Source organism: Gossypium hirsutum, chromosome A05 (assembly GCF_007990345.1).
Source record: "Gossypium hirsutum isolate 1008001.06 chromosome A05, Gossypium_hirsutum_v2.1, whole genome shotgun sequence".
In the NCBI taxonomy this organism is placed as follows: Eukaryota; Viridiplantae; Streptophyta; class Magnoliopsida; order Malvales; family Malvaceae; genus Gossypium; species Gossypium hirsutum.
In genome coordinates this window covers 15,307,018-15,328,827 of record NC_053428.1, presented here as the reverse complement: position 1 = coordinate 15,328,827, position 21,810 = coordinate 15,307,018, and the positions used below count along the sequence as shown (strand labels likewise).

General features: G+C 34.1%; 1 protein-coding gene across 1 annotated transcript; it reads left to right on the top strand.

Annotated features, from left to right (window-relative positions):
* The first annotated feature begins 1,800 nt into the window (after positions 1-1,800).
* LOC107944992 (protein LIGHT-DEPENDENT SHORT HYPOCOTYLS 10) lies at positions 1,801-9,602 on the top strand. The gene is made up of 2 exons (XM_041113580.1): positions 1,801-2,593; positions 9,279-9,602. The coding sequence occupies exon 1, from the start codon at positions 2,007-2,009 to the stop codon at positions 2,562-2,564; it is 558 nt and encodes a 185-aa protein (XP_040969514.1). The 5' UTR covers positions 1,801-2,006; the 3' UTR covers positions 2,565-2,593; positions 9,279-9,602.
* Positions 9,603-21,810: the final 12,208 nt, after the last annotated feature.

The window sequence follows — 21,810 nt, the reverse complement described above, 5'->3', positions numbered from 1 at the left end:
GGTCAAATTTATTATTATATTAGAGATGTTCATGAGTTGAGTTGAGTTTGAGATAGGCTTAAGCATGATATTATAATACTTTATGATTGTCCAAGCTTTACTTGACTCGAAATATGAATCTAAAATTTTGTCTAAACTAGTCAATATTTGTAAAAGATTAACCCAAATTCATTTTAAGCATGTCAATATTATTCTTTTAATTTTTTTTAAAATATTTATATTGTTTTAACTTAATATTTTTTTATTTATTGAAATTTTTTATATAATTATCTTAACATTATTATAATGTTCACATTAGAACAGTATTATATATTTAGTATAAGTTTATTTTTTTATAAATTACACAATATATAAAAATAACTAGTATAAACTATTATAAACTTAAAAACGGGTTGAGTCGGGACAGGCACTAGCCTTGAATGTCCAAGTCTGAATATAACTCATATTTTAAATGAGCTTAATTTTTTTGCTCAAGCCCATTTTTCGGGTTTAATATTTTTTCCAAACCCTTCCAAATTTCGTACGGGCTTTCTAACTTAGGCGGGCAACCTAACCTATGAATAGGTCTTTAGACGCATTTTTTAATTTGCCATGTCAGCTTATTACTTATAATTTTAACGAGAATGATCAAAATGACTGAACTATTTAACAAGAGTAGTTAAATTATAAATATTTAAAATAAAAAAATGATAAATAAATGATTATGTACGTTAAATAGTTTTTAAGTTAAACCTATGCGGCTGCTTGAAAAAGTAGACTTTGGGGACCATAAATACCCATTTAATTCAAAATGGAAAACCAAACAGGCCTCTAAAATCAAGAATTAAATGCAGAAAATCTTTGAAGAATCCATTTCAAAATTGTCTTTTTGCTAAAACATTTTTTCTCTCGAAAGGGAAAGAAAAGCAAATGCAAAATTCAAACAAACCCACTACTTAAATAGACGCTATAATTTCAACTAATTGTGCATTTTCAAACAATAAAATCAAGTCAAATCAGAATATCACAGAATTATAATAAAATTAATTAAAAAATTTAATCCATAATCAATCACAAGATGATCAAAATAGGGAGGTCTTTTTCGATTACAACATTTAAATTTAAACTGTATTTCGAAAAATAAGTTTTGAGAGATATTTTTTAAGTAGGCATGAAAACAAAATTTTGACAATGTTCCATGCATGCATGTTATTACCATGTGCTCGGAAAAACTGACAAAGAGGATGTTAAAAGCTTCCACACATTGTTCTAAGGGTTAGGGCAGCCCTCTCGTTATTCCACTAAAATTTTGCAGTAGTTAGGAGGTAGAGATGAAGACAAGGACATGATCAACTGATATATATATATATATATATAAATATATATTATAATCCAGCTAAATTGATATGTTAATAAACCAAGGAAACATCAGCAATACCACTAAAATATTTATTTATGTATTATCAGTCATAATTATTATATTAGTGGTGAGGAAAAGAATATCATAGTGGTAATAATTTATTTCTGCAAAAACAAACGATGTAATTTGTTTTCCATTCCCAAATTTAATCTTCGCACTAAGTCAAACACCACCAACTTTTTATTTTTTTGGGTGGGAGATCAAATCAAATGAAAAAAAAATGGTATTACCAAGGTAAATCAAATGAAAATGATGGTAATGATCGTAGAGATGATGGCATTGGCATTGGTATTTATACACTGGATTAGAAGATATTTGTTAATTGTTTGCGTCAAAGAAGGGGAAAAAAAACATAAAGGGAGAAATAAGATAGGAGAGAAATTAAAGAAGAAAATGGGGAACAAATTAAAGCAGGTTTATAGAGGGCCCATAACATGTCTCCTCAGTTAGACCCAAAGACGTGATATTCATCTTTCGCTCCACTGCACTATCCCTATTCTTCCACCTTTTTCTTTTCTTTTCTTTTCTTTTTTTTTTTAATGATCCTTTCTTGCCAAAAATACCCAATAATTCCTCTGGGAAAAAAAGATTAGTTGAGTTCACAATCATGTCAGGTGATATTGCCAGAGATTCTGCTGAAGGCTCCTCACGGTCTTCCGTCAACCACCACAATCAACCTCAATCGCCTCCGCTGAGCCGGTACGAATCACAGAAACGGCGAGACTGGAACACTTTTGGGCAGTATTTGAAGAACCAGAGGCCCCCGGTTGCACTCTCCCAGTGTAACTGCAACCATGTTCTTGAATTCCTAAGATATCTGGACCAGTTTGGGAAGACTAAGGTTCACGTACATGGTTGTGTGTTTTTTGGACAACCTGATCCTCCTGCTCCTTGTACTTGTCCATTAAGGCAGGCCTGGGGGAGTCTTGATGCACTGATCGGACGCCTAAGAGCTGCTTATGATGAGCATGGTGGGTCGCCAGAGACTAACCCTTTTGGAAATGGAGCAATTCGGGTTTATTTGCGTGAAGTGAGGGACTGTCAAGCTAAGGCCAGAGGGATTCCATATCGAAAGAAAAAGAAGAAGAAGACTCAAATTAAACCCAACGTCGACGACCCTATGCCTTCTTCCAATCAGCAGCCTTCTTCTCAGCTAGCTACCTAGGATCTTTCTTTGGATTCTTCACATAAACGGTAATTCTTTTGACTTTGTTACATATCATATACTATATATGTTCAACATATCATTAGTTTTTTCTTTTAAAATACGTTTCTGCTTCCCCCCACAAAATCCAGTTAATAAATCTACCTAGATGCACAAAGGAAATGTAATTTAAATAATATATATACAAAATCCACCTTAAACAAAATTTCAAGACTATGAAAGTAAGATCGCCCCAATAACTGCAACTGATTAGTCAACTAGAAATCATTAACATTAGCGTATTAGCTTTCCGATCTTCTAAAACCCTAAACCCTAATTCTTAGGCTCGGCCTGCAATATTGCAGAAATGGTGGTCAGTAATTTTAGCAAAAATATTTTACCCATCGATCATTTCTTACTATTACGTGCCGTTGATTGAAAGAGAAAGATTACCCCCTCTCTTTCTTTTCTTTATGTCTTTCTCTCTCCCCCTCCATATCATGCACACACAAACACAAAAATATTAATGTAGAAAAATATTTCCCATTTCTTTACTTTTCCCCTTGTTTTTGGGTCTTTTTCTGATTCTGTTCGATTTTGTGCTCCCCATGAAATGCATGTCCATGTTGGTATTATATATACATATCAATTTTGGGGGATTTCTCGTAGAACACATGGTCCAAATAAGTTTAAATATTAATATTTGGGGGGTGGGGGTGGAATCAATTTACATTCACAGTACTAGATTTTCTCTAATAGTATATAAACAGATTCAAATCATTTATTTAATCATACGTACGTCATCGTATCCCCTCTTTGATTGCATCTTTATAAACTAATGATAGAATACATATCAAAAGATTGCGGTAGCAAGGCATTGCCATTACGTTACGTATAGACTTTTAATTTCATGCATTTTTATTTTGTATACCTGACCTGGCGTGTAATTAGATTGTGTTTTATGATTGCACTTTTCATCAACCTAATTTACTAATCACGTCATCAACTATAAAGTTGTAGCTAATACTATAACTAAGCATGTTTTATGTAATCAAGCTATGAGTTAAGGTATATTGCATTTTTAATGAGAGAATTCAAGTTTGAACCCTCAAAAAATTAAGCTTTATAAACCGTAAATGAACATAAAAGATACTTTAATTATATATATCATTAACAAGAAGAACAATAGAAGCCAAACACCTGATTAGCCACTATGTAAAAACAATTATGATAAATTATAAGAATTAAGTATTAGTTTAGTTGACATCAATATTATTGTCAATGTAAGAAAAAATGAATTCTATCACGGTAAAACACGTTTATCCTTCTATTTGCATTAAGTCCTAATTAAAGAGGCAAGGAAGAAAACTCTTGGTATAAATGTATTCAAAGTGACTTAAAATTTGAACAAGCTACTTTCTGCATGAACAGTATGGCGTATAGATTGTGTGTTTTAAGAGATGCTTGGTTGAAGTATATAATAGTATTACACGTTGGATTTTGATCTTAATTATGTTTTGGTATGGGAATATTTGAAATGATCATGCAGGAAAATGAAAAGAAAAGAAAAAACAGATCAAACTGGTGTTGATTAGTGTAAATAGGAAATTAAATGCCCGTGAATGTCAAGCAGCTTGACTATAGCCCGGAAGCAAGTTGAGTGGAGACCGTAAGTACACACGTGCATCTAAAGCCAAAAGCTCTAAACACTAACAAGCTACCTTCTGACTCTGGGTTCAACTGAATCCAATAAGGAATATCAGATAGAATAATAATAATAATAGTAGTACCAGTGCAACTTTTTTCCCTGCACTACTATCAGCTCATATTAGTACGGAGGCTAATAATAAACAGTTTTTCTTAGGCGGACCGGACCAGACCAGATTTAAAAACTTGACTGCCAAGTTTTTTCCTTTGGAGAGCAAAGCAATATGTATAGCAACCCAGAGTCCCTAGGAATAATAGCAGAATAAATATGATGAGGAACCTTTGTTCGTGAGATTTTTCATGCATTTGTAGTCATCGATTTTTGGATCATTTGAGGAGCTTATTTTAAAAAATTGTTTGTTAGGTTGGAATGTCTCAGATAGCTTCTTGGTCCACTTAGAATGGTGGTGCAAATCAGTAAGGAGTAGCTAACACTATACCATGACAGACATTATACTTTTAAATACAATGGTGGTCTAGGGGTCACTTTTCAATCTAAATTATAATTTCAAACCAATTTCTTTTTCTTATAAATAAACTTTAGCTTTTGGTGTTGGAGAAATGCTTTATAAGGAAATTACTTTTTTATTCCTTATTAAGTCTTATACTTTACAAAAAGTTTAAAATTGTCATTTTATTTTCTCGAAAGTATTTTTTTATTACAATAATAAATATTATCAAAATTTTCAAAAGTATTTTAAAAAAAAAATCGTAGTATTTTTCAACATTGATGATAAACTAGCCCTACCTAAATTATGTTTAAGAAAAATTATATAAAGAAGAGAGGCGAAAAAGGTTATTCTCCTTTAGATTTCTTAGGGCAAGAGGAAATCAAAATGAAAGCCAATTATATCACCTTATGTGGCTAAAGAGAACAATGAAAATAGAGTTAATTCTACGGAACATCTCAATCTATAACTTTCATCTTAAACTATTTCTATACTTTTAAATATTCTAATTACTTCCTAAATTATTGAGGTTATATCAATAAGGTTCTTCTATTATTGAAATTGTTAATTTAACTGTTAAATGAGATGTTAAATCTAATGTGATATAGTTTAAAATGCAAAGTTAAAAAAAAGATGAATATTATAAAAATAAATGTTGTAAAAATCTTGATTTTGAGGTTTTCAAAACTTTTAAAAAATCTTTACCATGTATTATCTTTTTTCGGTTTTACTTGATTTTTAATTTTAGTTTTTAAAAATTACGCGGTGACATTTTACTTTTATTTAAAAATTTCATTTTAATTTATGTCACATTAAACTAAATAGAATTTTGTTAAACCCCAAAAGAGTATACTAACTATTAGAATCAGACTTGAAACCAATAGCATAAACACGGACCCAACAAAGAAATATTTCGTAATAAGGGAAAAGCATTGCCACACAAACCACAAACCAAATAAAATGAGACAACACCCTCAAAATACCAAAAAAAAGAAAAACCTCAAAACTCATACAACACTTCAAAATAATAGAAAAACATGATTGATAAAATAATATCTAATAAGATCTAACGTTTCAGTTAATAATTAAAATAATAGTTTTAATAATAGAAAGACATAATTGATATAATATGGATAATTTATGTGATTGTAAGAGGCAATAGTTGATGAGTAATGTGGCTTGGATTTACGAGTGTAATGATGTGCTCTATAATTTCTGATGTGCATTTATGTTTGATTTTGGTTTTGTTTCTTATTCTTCGTTATTTGTATGGTGTTGCAAGCCTCTTTATTGTTAGGATGTTCCTTTTAAGTGATTTTTATTTTTATTTTTAATTAATATCTTGGTTGAGAAAAAAAATTAAAGTTTGAGAATTAATTTAAGTTTAAGGATAGGTGATGAAAATAATATGATAGAGTAAGTAGATATTTTCTCAATTATATCTCTTCAAATACAAACAATACAATAATGGTAAATGTATAGATAAGGCAATTAGTAATACATTTGTAAATCTTGGAATTTGGAGAGGAGTAGTAAATGAGGGGTGTGTCAAGGAAATTTCATGAAATTACAGATTATAAAAAGAAATTATGTTTTAGTGATTGAATAATTAGTTTTATTTGTTCAAGTAAGATGGCTGTTACTGTCCATATATTGGTTATTGGATATTGAAGGGGCAGTGAGCTTTTCTATGCCAAGCATGGAATTAATGCTATGGGGAACAAACAAAACTAATCTCTTTTTAGATGGTAATATATATTTAATGCATCAACATTGTCAAAATGTCATAAATCATATGATACATAATATATCTAATGAAATGATATAATGTGGTTTAGTATATATTTGCAAACAAGCATGAAAAAAAGACCAAGAAATGGAGAGCACACACATTTAATATATATTCCTGGCGCAATGATATAAAATGAAAGGTAACATTGTCAACAACATTGCCACTGGAGGAAATTAATAAACTCAGGCATTTTACCATTTATTACCTCATTATGTTGGGATCTATAAATTTATATTTGTTTGTATAGGTAGTATACTATGTTATGTTACTAAGTAAACATATATCTTCTTTAAAATAAATACATAATTTTATTTGGTTTATTAACACTTTTTCATATTTATATATAAAAAATGAATGCACCTATTTATGTAAGAGAAATTTAAAGATAAAATTGAAAATACAACAATCAGTTTTAATTAAATAATTATTTTTCTATATAGATAAAAATAATGGATTTTATATATATTTAACGAAATAATATTATTTCCATAAACTATTGGGAGAGCTTTTTTAATTTTACAAATGATATTAGAAATTATTATACATGTTGTATATTTTAATATCAATTAAAGATACTTAAACATTTTTTAATCTTGTTTGTAAAATTAGAAAGCTCAACTACTAATATACCAAATCATTATCCATATAAAAATCCATCCATTTTCTTTTCTTCTCGATTCTCCTTATTATATATAAATATATATATATCAAATGAGACAACATTTTTCTTATTTTTCATTTTTTACTTATTGTAAATACTTAGTTTTGACTACTAACAGTTTATCTCTTTTCAAAGATAAATAAGAGTGTATTTTGAGAAATTGCGCTCCCAAGAATAATAATAAAGCTAACTTGAAATAAGTAGTAACATTGATTCATTTAAATTTTCTTTTGAAAAAATAACTCACGTTTAGAGCAACTATTGTTTGTGAATAGTTATGTTAGGAACAATTATATTAAGAACATGACTCCAATTTAAAATAACTGCCATCTAGTGTAGCTATCATTTGAGAATAGCTCTTGTTGTGAACAACTAATGTTTGAAATCATTATTGTTTAGAATAATTATGTTTCAAAATAACTATGTTTAGAACAACCGATATTCAAAATAACTTTTATTTAGAACAATTTTGTTGCTTAAAAAGAACCATTTTCCAAAACAAGTTATATGAACAAAACATCGCCACAAAATAATTATTGTTTAAAATAACTTTTCCTAAAAATTAATAATTATGTTGAGAACAACTCATTATCGGAATAAGTTAGAATAGCCCTTATTCAAGAACAATTATTATTCAATAATAACCTTTCTTAAGAATAACTTGTATCATAAGACATGTTTTATAGAAAGATGTTTCATTGGGTATTTCCACCATCACCAAAGTAGAAATAGTGGAAATCACCCCCAAAACATGATAAAGTTCTTAGGTTTCTTGGTGAATTAACTATGAAGATAGTTAAAAGCTTTCTTCTTATTCTTTTGATGTAATATTAAGTATTTCTCTCTTCTGCTTAAGTTTTTTCCTAATAAAAAATCATTACTCCCACTCTACCATCACCATCACCAACAACTTAAGGTTTTTTTTAATAAAAAATTATTAATGTCTTTGTGACTGAAAAAGTTAATCTCATTACTCCCACTAAATGCTTGTTTTTATAACTCTCATTCCTCATACCTATAAATATGAGTACTCACAACTCAATTTGGACTCTTTCTTTTTCTTTTCTTCTTCTTCTTCTTTTTTTTTTTTGCATTTTCATTATCTAACTTTCAAAAGTCTCCAAAGTTGTCTCAATCTATTTCCTTGCTCAGCTTTATCCCTGTCTCAATCTATTTCCTTGCTCAGCTTTATCCCCAGTTACATATAGTTTTTTTATTAATCACAACCAGCTACTACATTTAGTGTTATAGGATTTATTCTAATCTTCCTTTCTATCTCTCTCGTTACATTCAATTCATTTATTTGCAACATTCCTCCTTCCTACCAAAGAAACCTCTATATTAACACCAATAACACTAAAATAATTTATAGAAGGGTTGAGCAATAATTTGTGTGAAAAAAAATCAATTTACTAGTTTGCCTTTTTTCTAGTTACATCTACAACAGGATGGCAAAGTCTAAACCACTCAATGAATTTTATATCCATCCATTCTGGATGGTTTTCTTAATAATAATAAAAAATAGATGCATGAGTAGACCATTAATAAATACTTGCTTCACTGCCCCCACTTTGATTTGTAAAAGTACTAATTTAACTTACCATATTTTTTGTATCATTGTTATAATTTTAGTACGTATGCTAAATATATATATACTAGTATTATTACATAAAACAAAGACTATATCTACCCAAATATATTCAAGAATAAATTTAAAATATATAATTTTATAACATAACATAAAATAAAAACTAGTAAAACAAGTGAGATAAAACCGCATGAAGCAGTGTGTAATGGTTATGGGTATAACTACATCCATGCAAATGTGGGGCAAAGGTGGATGAGACAATCTCTTCCTTCATCCTCTTAATTCTAACCAAGCAAGAAAAAGTTTATCTCTTGGTTGCTAGTTTTAACAACCTCTTAATTACCAGTTTAAGTATAGAAGCACGCTAAATTAAATTAATAAACAATATTGTAGTTTATTATGTGAATATTTCTTTCTATTCCCTCTTTGGTTTAGTTACTTAATGGTAGAAGAGTTGATGATTTATATTCCATTTTCTGTGTGGCAAGTACCATTAACGTTAGTCGTTTCTGTATTTTGTGAATATTGATTTGTGCAGGATGATGAGCATTCAGAAAACATTGCAGAGTGGTGGGGAAGGGTTTAAGGTAAGGCAACGAGTATGAAGTTAAATTTAGCACTACAACTACTATACAAGTAGGCATTAAGCACTGGTTTTTGAGTGTCTGGCGCCTTTCCTTGCATAATATGAAGCACTACTTACATTATAATCAATTAATGCCCTTGTCCTACTTAGCAAAGCTTAATTAAATTTGTGTCGGTTGTTAGTTCTCAATAGTTTGTAAGTTCTATAGAGTTATCACGTCTGATGAATTAGACGTATAAATTAACTAAGGATAATATATAAACAAACATTTTACTACGTGAAGCTTTTTTGTCAGTTGTTTAAAGCAAAGCTGGATTAGATTGCAATTAGCTTGTTATTATATTATCGATGGAAGAGTAGGGTTTGTTGGAAACAATGGTGCAAGATCACAAATTAATAGTTGATACTAATAATTAAATTAATGCTTCCAAGATATGTGAAATAGAAGTGCTCAATTGTAGTTGATTTCAAGTGGCGTGGATGGCAAAGTTGAAGGATTTTAGTAGAATGCAATAGAAATGGGAGACAAAAGCATATCCAAATGCCTTTTCAAGTCATGGACTCCAAAAACGACCATAATTGCAATCATTCAACTAATTCAACACAAGCTTGAAAGCATCATGAATCAAATTAACTTTATATTGCAAGGCAAACATTAAAATTGGTTGTTAGCTAGGAAGCTGATAATGCTAAAACTTACATGGATACGTAAACCATTACAACAATGCTATGGCATTGAAGGAGAAAAGCACAGCAGCATAATTGAAGATTAACTATTGTACGACTATATCACAGGCACGAATGAAGCTACAAACATTTTTTAATGATTTCAACATCTCTTTGTGAAACATAAGACGCAACAATTTGAGTCGTACGGTGGTTAGAAGCACAATGCGGGTAGAGTCTCTCAGTCATCTCAATATAGTATCATTTAAAAAATTAACTATATTTCTGTTTTAATAATCCAACATACAACTAATTGAAAATATACATTTCAATCAATCAAGAAAATGTTTTCATGATGAAGAATAGGCCTCACTACTGGGGCCCCAAGATCACTTCATCCTCATCCTCTGCAATTCCATATCTTTAGCAAATTGCATTCTTTGCTTCTCCCCTTCCGCTCTTTTATACACTTGCCAATCCTTCTGGCGGATATTCCCACTGTTAAGCTCTAGATAACGTCGACCCCAAGCGTTGATGAGGGCAGAAGTAGCTTCTTCGAACCAACAATCTTCTTGAACCATTAACGGGCTGCTGAAGGCAGTTGATAGTGAGGGCGAATCCTTAACGTCAGACATTGGGCGCCGGGAAGCGGAAAAAGGTTGGAATGAGTTACCATTAATTGAAAAATCAGCTCAATTGATTGACTAAACAAAGCGGTAAATGGAGTTATATAATAATAAATTTAGTGATTCACTTTTGTACAAGCCCAATTTTCATGCCTGGGCCCAATTAACCTCTAGCCCAAGCAAAAACAAAACACAAAACCTGTTAACAATTGAACCAAAACCAATTAACTTACCCAACTAGCCTAACCCGGAACCCAATTACAAACAGACCCAATTACCATTAACCTAACCTACCCAATCCATTACAGAACAGGCCCAAACCCGAGGCCCAATGTCTTAGGCCAGTAAGCTAACTGCCAAAACTAGGGTTTCAGAAAGTCTGAAACCCTAGCGCCGCACCTAGTACTGTCGCCGCATATCCCATCGGCCACTTGCCCCAGACCTACCGCCACTCCTCTGGTAGCCACCAACTCCACCGCCATCGTCACATCACCTGCAAAGAAGATGGCAAACACGCAAGCAGAAACGAAGACAAACTTTTTTTTCTCTTCTTTCTTTCGGCTATAAAAAGCCAGATCTATTATGTTTGGAGGGGCTTTTTTTTCTTTTCATCTATTTTGTAATATTTACCCGGAAATATAAACAAAAAAATCGAAAAGGTGATTTTTTTCGCATCTTTTATTCTCTATATTTATTTATTTTTAATCTTTCACACATATATACATATATATATTAAAAAGCAGTTTATTTGCAAAAAAATAAAAAAAATACCTTTTGAATTTTCCGGCCACCGCGTGCGGTGGCCGGCGCGGCGCTGGTGCGGCAAGGCGATGATCGGCGCGACTGGGGGCTGAGAACCCCAAAAGGCCGGAGCCTTAGAGAGAAAAGAGAGAGTTTTCTTTTATTTTTTTTTTGAAAATTTTTAGAAAAAATGGGGGCTGGGTGTTTTTTTTTTTCAGAAAATTTGGGTTTAAATACCCAAATTGAAACGGCACCGTTTAAGACAGGGGATCCGCGTGTCGACCCGACCCGACCCGGAGGATCCGCGTGTTTTTTAGTTTTTGGACTATTTGCGCGCGCAGTCCCCCTGATTTGGCAGCGTGTTATAATTTGATCCTTTTTTCGTTATTTTCTCTTTTTTTAATTTAGCCCCTGCAATTTCATTTTGTTCCGACTTGGCCCATTTCAACGCTGCGTTTTGGGCCTGTGGTTTATTTGCAGTTTTGGCCTTTCCCTTTTCAGCACGCGTTGCAATTTGGTCCTTTTTGTTTTTTTATTTCGATTTCGCCCAGTACTTCCATTTTTATTCTGATTTAATCCATATTTTAGCAATTTTTTTATTATTATTATTATTGTTATTATTATTATTATAATTGTTTTTATGCATATACGTATTTTTTTAACTTATCTAATATGTAAACACTCATTTTTATATACATATCTATCTATATATATATAATTAAAACATATATATTATATATATTATTATTTCATATCTATTTTTTTATTTATTTTTTGAAATACGTATATTATATATTATCTTATTTTATTTTTATAATCCACATCTGTATATTTTTTATCTACATACATACCTTCTTATGTTTTGTAATATTTATGCCTTTCTTAATATATATATGTACATATTTTAACCTTTGTAAATACATATATATATTTATATATATACATATATTTTAATTTTTGCCTATATATATCTTTATATTTAATCGTATTTACTATTTATTTGTTTCATTTTCATTTTTATTTTGAATGAATGTTTTAATTTCATTTGTTTTTATACTTTGTTATTTTTATGTTGTAGATTTGGCCTTTTTATATCGTTGTTATTGCTCGTATTTTTTATACTTTTTATACTTTCATATTCATTATGGTTTTACCATGCATAAAAAATGTAATTTGCTTTCGTATTTTTTGTTACGGTTTTCGTGTTTTTTTATTATACTCGATTTAACAAAATTGGTTTTGAATAAATAATATTTCGTGTTTAGATTCGAGAAGGTCGTACCCTAACTTACTGGGTTTCAATTTTCACGATAAATCTAAATGTACGAATCTTTTTGAACTCAAATTTTAAATGATCTCGGGGTTTAAAAAAAATCGCGTCCTAACTTACTGGTCGTGATCTCGTTTAAATCCGAGAGGGCTAAATTTTTTAAATAAACATTTTTCATTCGCGTATCGGGAATTCGAGACATCGTGTTCTAACTTACTGGATATGACTCTCTTTCTCGAATAACGTGAAATATGCTTCTTTTTCATTTTTTTTTTATAATACAAGGATCGTATTTTTAATTCCTTCAAGTTCTCAATTTTCTACATCAAAACATTAGCTAATCAACTAGGTACCAATTTTGGGCGTATCGAGGGTGCTAATCCTTCCTCGTGCGTAACCGACTCCCGTACCCGTTTTCTAAATTTCGTAGACCAAAACCGTTGTTTTAATAAAAATCAAATTATTTATTAAAAACATCCTTTTTCAAGGTGACCCAATCACACCTCAAAAAAGATTGGTGGCGACTCCCGTTTCTTTTTTAAAAAAACCCAAGTCGACCCCGTTTTCCGTCAAAAAAAATTGTGTCAACAGCTTGGTGACTCCGCTGGGGACACCGATAAGAGGGTCAAGCCACGTGGTGATTACTTTTTGTCTTTTGTCAAAAATTGAAAATTCGGTTTAAAATTACGATCCTTTCATCGCATTTTATCTGTCTTTATCATAATCATCATCATTGGGGTTTATAATTGCTCTGTTTGTTTAAATTTTGGTATCTTTCCGCATTGCATTGCATGACCGTTGGGATATATCCGTACCTATGTCTTCGTGAGATTTTCATCTCCGCATGGCCATAGGGAAATGTATCCCCCTGAATCGAACTCGGTCCGTATGAGCCTATAATGGGTGAGGATCGAGGAATCTGCTGGTTCAGGTACCCTAGTTTAGAACCAAACCACATGTAATGAGCCATAGGAACTGACCTAGGTAGAGCTACTCCAATTTTTAGTGCTTACCTAAATGAATGTTGTATTTATTATCGCTTATTTTAAATCTTATTCTGTGTTTAATGCTAATTTACTTTGTTTGTGATTGCATGGCATCTTCATTCTAAAAGAGGTGTCGATTTACGTTCAGTTTCTTGGTAGAAAGCTTATCATGGAAAAGGGGTTTGTTGATAAAGTAGAGGATAATGCGGCTGTGCGAATATGGGCTGAAACGACACAACGAGAGAAAGGCGATAGTCTTACCGAAGGGTACGTGTCAGAATTGTGGGATTTTACCCGTATCAGTGTAATCCAGAATGACCTTCGAGAAATGAAAGAAGTCTGGGATCAATGGGATGTCGAGGCCAAGCAGCTGTTCTATTGTAACTACGGTGACCTATCTTATCTGCTTAGTGTCAAAGTGGACAAGTATTTATTCCGAGCCCTTGCTCAGTTTTGGAATCCTGCCTACAGTTGTTTCACTTTTGGGAAAGTAGATTTGACGCCTACTGTGGAGGAGTATACGACCTTGCTTCGGTGCCCAAAGATTCAAGTCGACAAGGCTTATTCCAAAGTTGCTTGTGTCCCTCCGTTGTTAAAGAAATTAATGAACATCACTGGGATGAGCGAGCAGTGGGTCGCTGCCCGGATCCAACAGAAGGGCGACAGTAAATGTGTTCCTTGGAAAAGTTTGCGAGATTTGGTGCTTGTACATCCTGACTTAAAGAAAAGGGTCGATGTCTTCGCTTTAGGTATTTATGGACTAGTGGTTTTCCCCAAAGCTTTAGGACACATAGACGAGGCTGTATCTGATTTGTTTGATCGGCTTAGTAAAGGGGTTACACCGGTTTCGGCAATACTCGCTGAAACTTTTAGATCCTTGAATGCGTGTCGAAAAGCAGGGGAGGGAAGGTTTATTGGATGCGCGCAGCTCTTATTGGCATGGTTCCATAGTCACTTCTGGAAAGTCGAAAAGGTCTCTTATCGGGTATTCTCTGATAGCTACTCCCCTCTAGGAGAATTGGTGGCCACGCCAAGACGGGATGATATTTCAGAAGAAAAATGGATAGAGATACTCCAGAATCTCCGGGATGAAGATATTGAATGGAGGGCTCCTTGGTTAATTCCTGATGAGATATTGTACCGATGTGGAGATTTTGAATGGGTTCCGCTGCTCGGGATATGGGGAGCTATCGGATATGCTCCTCTACTCATATCAAGACAGTATAGATCACGACAATTCATACCAGCAACGCAGGGGTTGGCCTATTGTGATTTTTCCTATAGGGAGGACAATTACAAGAAGAAGGTTCGAGAAATATCTAGTACCTGGAACCAGACTCGTCGAGTGAAGATCTTAGCCGTGGGTCCGACAATTACCCCCGAGTATAGTCAGTGGGGTGATCAAAGGATCAACGACAACATCCCGGCGTCAAATTCAGAAACTGCTCGATCTTTAGAGGAACACTTACAAGTTTTGCCTTCTGAGATAGAAATCATCAAACAAGAATTTGAAAAAAGGAGTTTAGAATTGGGGAAGAAGATAGAACAACTAGAGGAAGAAAAAATACAGTTAGGACTGGATGTGGACATTCAAAGATTAGAGGCCGATAAATTGAGAAAAGGAAAGAACAAAGCAGAAGAAGATTTGGACAGCCTGAAGACAGATTACAAGAAGTTGCGTAGGTCGGTAAGAGCTGCTGGCTTGGGTAAAACGCCAGAACAATGGCGACAAGAAATTCAGGAGGAAAAGACGAAAGCTAATCAATGGGAAAAGAAATTTCAGGATACTCGGGCTCGAGAAGTCGCCTTGGGAAAGAGTCTACTAGTTTGCCAAGACGAGAAGACGGAGTTGAAGATCCGGATAACTGAACTAGAAAGATCGCTTCACCAGTACTGTAATCGTAATGCTACGGTTGAATTAAGGGCGAGCTTAGACAAAATTGAAGAATTAAAAAGACAAATAGGAGGGCTAGAGAATGCATTGCAAAATAGTGAAATCCGGATAGAGCTTCTGGAAGAAAATAATGAGCAGTGGCAAAGACAATTCCGTCGGTCTCAAGAGCAGATTAGAGAAAGAGATTATATTATGGGAGAGGCGGTGACTCAAGTGCGCGAAGTAGCTGATCATCTGCAAACTCTAGCGGTTCAGGCTGATCTATTAAGTTTGAAGTATGAGTCAGAGTCGGACAGGGGCCGAGAATTAGCTTGGCTTCTTAGAAAGGTTAAGGCTTTGAGTGTAAGGGCAAAGCCATATATGTAGTCTATTTTATGTAAAGAAACTCTTTATCTAGTAAAGTTTTCTAATGAAGTTGAATTAGAATCAGTGCCTCTTTTTCTTTGCATTCTTTTCATGCATTGCATCACATCATATGCATTAATGACCATTAAAAACCTAATCGAATAAAATCATTTCAGTTAACCTGAAAAACCAACAAAGTTACGGCACCCGAGCTAAGGCAAAAATTATGGACCAAAGGTTGGAGAAGCTAGAGCGACTTCAAAGAGAAATGCAAGACCAGTTGCAGGCACAAATGAAAGAGCAAATAGAAAAGATTCAGCGTGACATGGTGCAAAAGATGGAGGAGTCCCAAAATGATCTGGTGGCTAAGATGACGCAATTATTGAAGGGAGTAGATAAGGGTAAAGGTCCTGTGATTGTTAGTGAAGAAGAAAACAATGGTGAACCACTTTATCCTCCAGGTTTCACGCCTCCGCATGCGCAAGTACAGACTGAGCTGCATCCGCGGAGACCCTCTGTGTCGGTTAGGACCCAGCAGTTCCAAGGCGATGCTTCAATCCCAATAAATTTTCAACCCGGAGCGGGCTTTAATCTCGGTGATAGCTCGAATAATATTGCTGTCCCAGATCTTGACGAGATGGTTGAAAAGGACAATGCGAAGTAGGAATTTCCAAAACAATTTGAGGAGAAATGGAAATGGATAGAAGAGAAGTTTAAGGCAATAGAAAGCATCGAAAGCTATGGAATAGATGCAAAGGATCTGAGCTTGGTTCCGGACTTGGTGCTCCCTTACAAATTTAAGATGCCGGAATTCGAGAAATACAACGGGACTAGTTGCCCAGGATCCCATATTACTATGTTTTGTAGAAGAATGACGGGGCATATTAATAATGATCAATTATTAATACATTGCTTTCAGGAAAGTCTTACGGGAGCGGCGTCAAAGTGGTACAATCAGCTGAGCCGAGCTAAAATTGCTACTTGGAGGGATTTAGCACAGGCTTTCCTGAGACAATACAATCATGTCTCAGAAATGATGCCTGACAGGATAACTCTGCAAAATTTAGAGAAGAAATCGAACGAAAGCTTCAGACAATATGCGCAGAGGTGGCGAGAGGTGGCGAGAGGTGGCGGTTCAGGTGCAACCACCGCTTTTGGAAAAAGAGATGACGACGCTTTTTATTAATACTTTGAAAGCCCCGTTCATCACTCACATGTTGGGAAGCGCTTCAAAAAATTTCTCGGATATAATCATGAATGGTGAAATGATTGAGCATGCCATTAAAAGTGGAAAAATAGATGGAGGAGAAAATAATAGGAGGGCACCCCCGAGGAAAAGAGAAAATGAAGTGAATAATGTGAATGCTTATGGTAGGTCAATTACCGTGAATCAACCAAAGAAAGTGGTTGCTAATCAACAGGGATCATCAAGACAAGAGCCGGGAGCTAGGCAAACTACTGAAAAGCCCCAATTCACGCCAATCCCGATGTCATACAAGGAGTTGTATCAGACTTTATTCGATGCACATGTTGTTGCTCCTCGTTACTTGAGTCCTCTACAACCCCCGTATCCAAAATGGTATGATACGAACGCGCAATGTGATTATCATGCGGGAATTTCTGGGCACTCGATAGAAAATTGTACTGCCTTCAAGAAGGTAGTAGAAGGACTTATCAATTTAGGTGTTGTCAAACTTGACGACTCATCTAACGCAAAGAATCCGTTACCTAATCACGCAGATAAGGGGTGAATATGGTTAGCGAAGGTACGGGAGAAGAAGTCAAGACTGGCATTGCTGAAGTAAAAACTCCATTGAAACGGGTCTGGAAAGAAATGGCGAAAAGAGGGTTGGTTATTTCAGATTCTGAGGAAGGGCATGAGATGGAAAATTATTGTGAATTTCACCATAAAACAGGGCATGAAATCCAAGAATGTGAAGGATTCAAGGCTTTGGTTCAAAGCATGATGGATAACAAGGAGATGAGGTTTTACGAAGATGCGAAAGAAATGAGGAGCATATGCGCGACAGAGTTGGGAACAAAGGCTCCAAAAATAAATCATCCTGTGGTCATTATCTCACGCCCTAAGGGTAATGAGGTTAGGGCTCAGGTAACACCGAAAATTGTAATCCAGAAACCATCAAATTTCTCTTATAGGGATAACAAAATGGTGCCGTGGAATTACGGGTGTAATGTGACCATTTTGGGAAAAGAAGCAGAAAGAAATCAAGAAATAGGTTCTTACACGCGCAATGGAAAAAGATATGACGCTCAAGCAGAGTCGTCCAGGGAAGAGAATTGGAAGAAAGAACAGAGGAAAGGGAAAGCAGTAGAAGTTGAGCCATTGGTAAATGAACCAATAAAAGAAGAGGAGGCAAAGGGAAAAAGATATAACGACCTTAGAATATAACGGGCTTCTCATGTGCCATATACCATTCTACGTACTCGTGCGTAGAAGAGAACCCTCCCTCTAAGACATACAATGTCAATCATTCCACAGAAAGATATACGATTCATGTTTTTTCACCCAATTTAAAGCGTCCTAACCTGAACACTTTTTGCTCATTCTGTAGACTTTTATGATGTCGACGGGAGGGTTCAAGATAGGTAATGCGCAACCAAACTGCCTCAATACCCGACCTCCATCGTGCCACTCCACCATATGGAAATGAATCAATGGTACATTTGACACGAACAACTGTTCCTGCTCGATAACCCATGATGGTATGAGCGTCGCGACCTCTTTCTCAACATATGGCATCCATACAAACTGCATAATATAAACAACACGTTATTAATTAATTTTTTCTTATGCAATTATTGTATTTAAAAAAGAAAGATTCGGAAGCGTGTTTTACGCCATCCTAGGAATGAGTCTCTATCATCATATGGTAAACATGTACGGTGAACGATCGCCCGATTCTTGGTACAGCTGCCTATCTAAAAAAGCGAATAAATTATCAAATTATTTTTTCCATGCAAAAATGAGTATAATATACTACACAATTAAAAAATAGATGGCAAAATTGAACTATTTATTTACCTGTTCACGAGTGGCCACACATACAATTGGTGGCTCACTGATGCCAGAAATGACATTCAGTATAACGCCCAAGACTGCTGATCGCGTGATTCGTAACAAGTAATAAATATTTATATTGAAGATCAAACCTAGACTAACTATTATCAAGACGAAAAGGTAAGCGCACTTATCGAACAATAGTATAATAATGGCAAGACCGGAATATCGTACCCAAGGGAACCAAAAGTACTAGTAATAACTATCTTTTTATTATCTAGCCTAAGAATAAAAGGGTTTGTTTATTAAACTAATTATCTAAACTAATTAACTAATTTAATTAAAGAGAAGAGAGAATTTGGAAAAAGACTTGAAGAGAAGCAATTAATAAAGACGACACCCAATGAAGAATCCACCTAGATTTCACTTGTTATCTGACTCTGAACCGGAAGATTTATTCACTTGACTTCTTCTGTAGAGATCCCTAAGATAAGTTATTATCCCTATTCAAGACTAATAACATCTAATCCCTAGATTGAATAACTGAGACTTTTCTCTAATTAACACTTTAGGGTTGCATTAACTCAATCTATGGATCCCCTTATTAGGTTTCACCCTAATCCGGCAAAATCTCGTAATCCTATTTCTAGGTGTTCGATCAACTCCGCTTAATTATGCCAAATATACTCTTAGGCAGGGTCTATTCCCCCTCTGCATAAGCACATCAAATCATGAATTAATATCCAGAATATTAACTCAAGCATTAAGAACACATAATTAAGAAAAAATCAAGTATTTATCATACAGTTCAGATAATAATAACAAGATCTATCATAGGTTTTATCCCCCTTAGGTATCTAAGAGGTTTAGTTCATAATAAAATAAGAGTACATCTCAAAAGTATGAAACTAACAAAACATAAAGAAAACTCTAAAAACCCTTGAAGGAATTCTGAAAGAGATCTTCAGTCTTGGAGTAGCTTCGGCTTTTGAGATGGATCGTCTGGCTTCCTTCAAGTACTTCTCGGCGTGTGGTTCTGTGTTCCAGAAAAGTTTTGGAGAGCCCCATTTCTAGGTCATACTTAGGGTGTTTATATAGTCTTACATGAAATAACCAGATTAAAAGCACCAAAATCCACAAATCTAGTAGTAAACATCCATAAATATGCTAAGTATTTGAGGTAAAAACATGTATCATTTGGCGTTTATCAACTGCAGTAGAAGGCACTAACCGCCTATTGTTTTCGTAGATGACTTTTTCTGTAACACCCCTAACCCGTATCCGTCGTCGAAACATAGTTATGGAGCATTACAGGAATTTACAGGTCAAATATAGATATTTCATAACACTTAACATTCATATCAGAGATCATTTATAATGAATTATATTGTCCTTTAAATTAGCCCTCGAAGCTCAAAATATGCATTAGAAACAAGTAGGGACTAAACCGGGTACTTAGAAATTTTTTCGCAAAGTCTCAAAATTTTTTCCATATTGCATGGTACACAGGTTCGTGTGGTCAGACCGTGTGGGTAATCAAAATAGGGCACACGGTCGTGTCTTAACCTGTGTTCATACCCATGTAACTTTCTGACTTAGGTCACACGGTCAAGTCACACTCTCGTGCGTGTGCTAGGCCGTGTGTAAGTACAGGGGTCACACGGCCAAGCCACACACCCGTGTGCCAGGCCGTGTGAAAAATCCTGAGCATTCTGTTTTGAATTTTAATGATGTAGGGGATACACAGCCAAAAAACACACCTATGTGCTAGGCTGTTTATTACACACGGCTAAGAAACACGCCCGTGTCTCTACCCGTGTGGACAAAATAAGGCTATTTTCAAGCCATATTTCTCACCTAATTTTGCCGTCCACCTACATAAACGCTTAAACATATTCTCAAGCCAATATAATACGTCCAAATCAAGTCAATACCAAGTATCATAAATGACATATTAATACATATAATCGAGTTTTCATTATTATCAAGTTAATCTAATACATATAAAAACATCTTTGTACTAAATATGTCATTTCATCCATTCATCAAATTATCTATATGATTTCCATCACTCATCCATTTCAAACACATATCAACCATGTATAGACTCTTATATACTCTACAAATCATATCTATCACAAGCCATTCTAATGGCTAGTTACAACGAAAATCACATACATGCCATTAATGACCTAATTTTTAACCTATACATGCCATTATAACCAAAAGAAATTTACTAATTATACCGAAATGAGCCAAGGGATAGTGTGATCTTATCTTCGCTAAGCTTCCAACTCAACGAGCCTTCGAATTACTATAGAACAGAGGGAAATAAAACAGAGTAAGCATATTATGCTTAATAAGTTTGTATAATGGTAATTTAACTTACCAATCTTTTACATTTAAAGTAAGCATGCAAAATTCATCTAAAGAAATTTGGCAATTTGCCTAAACACATATAACCTCAAGAAACATGTTAGTCATGTATTTCGTGTAATCATCAAGAAAAAGAGATGAGCTCATCATGTAACAAATTTCATATACATATGCTTTCCATATCATATATCCATATACCATGTACATTTCCAGAATAATTCATCTCAAGTTCAGATTATTCTATGTCAGAACTTTGCCTATTGAATTTATTTGAAATATCGATGAATACACAGGTAGTACACTTGAAGTGTACAAACTGTAATCCGTCAATTCATATTCAAGAGTATTCATTAGAGCATATAATTAGGAAGCCCTCTCTCGAGCCATATAACAAGAAGCTAATGTGAGCTATGTAATGGGAAGCTTATCCGAGCTGTATAACGGGAAGCTCATAAGAGCCATAATTAGGAAGCTCATGCGAGCCAATAATGGGTAGCTCCGAAGAGTCATTAACTAGAACCTCCGGATAGCCATATATTGGGAAGCTCCGGAGAGCCATTA

Bases quoted from the DNA above. Each gene is read 5' to 3' on its own strand.
- LOC107944992 (XM_041113580.1), top strand. From the start codon at position 2,007: ATGTCAGGTGATATTGCCAGAGATTCTGCTGAAGGCTCCTCACGGTCT.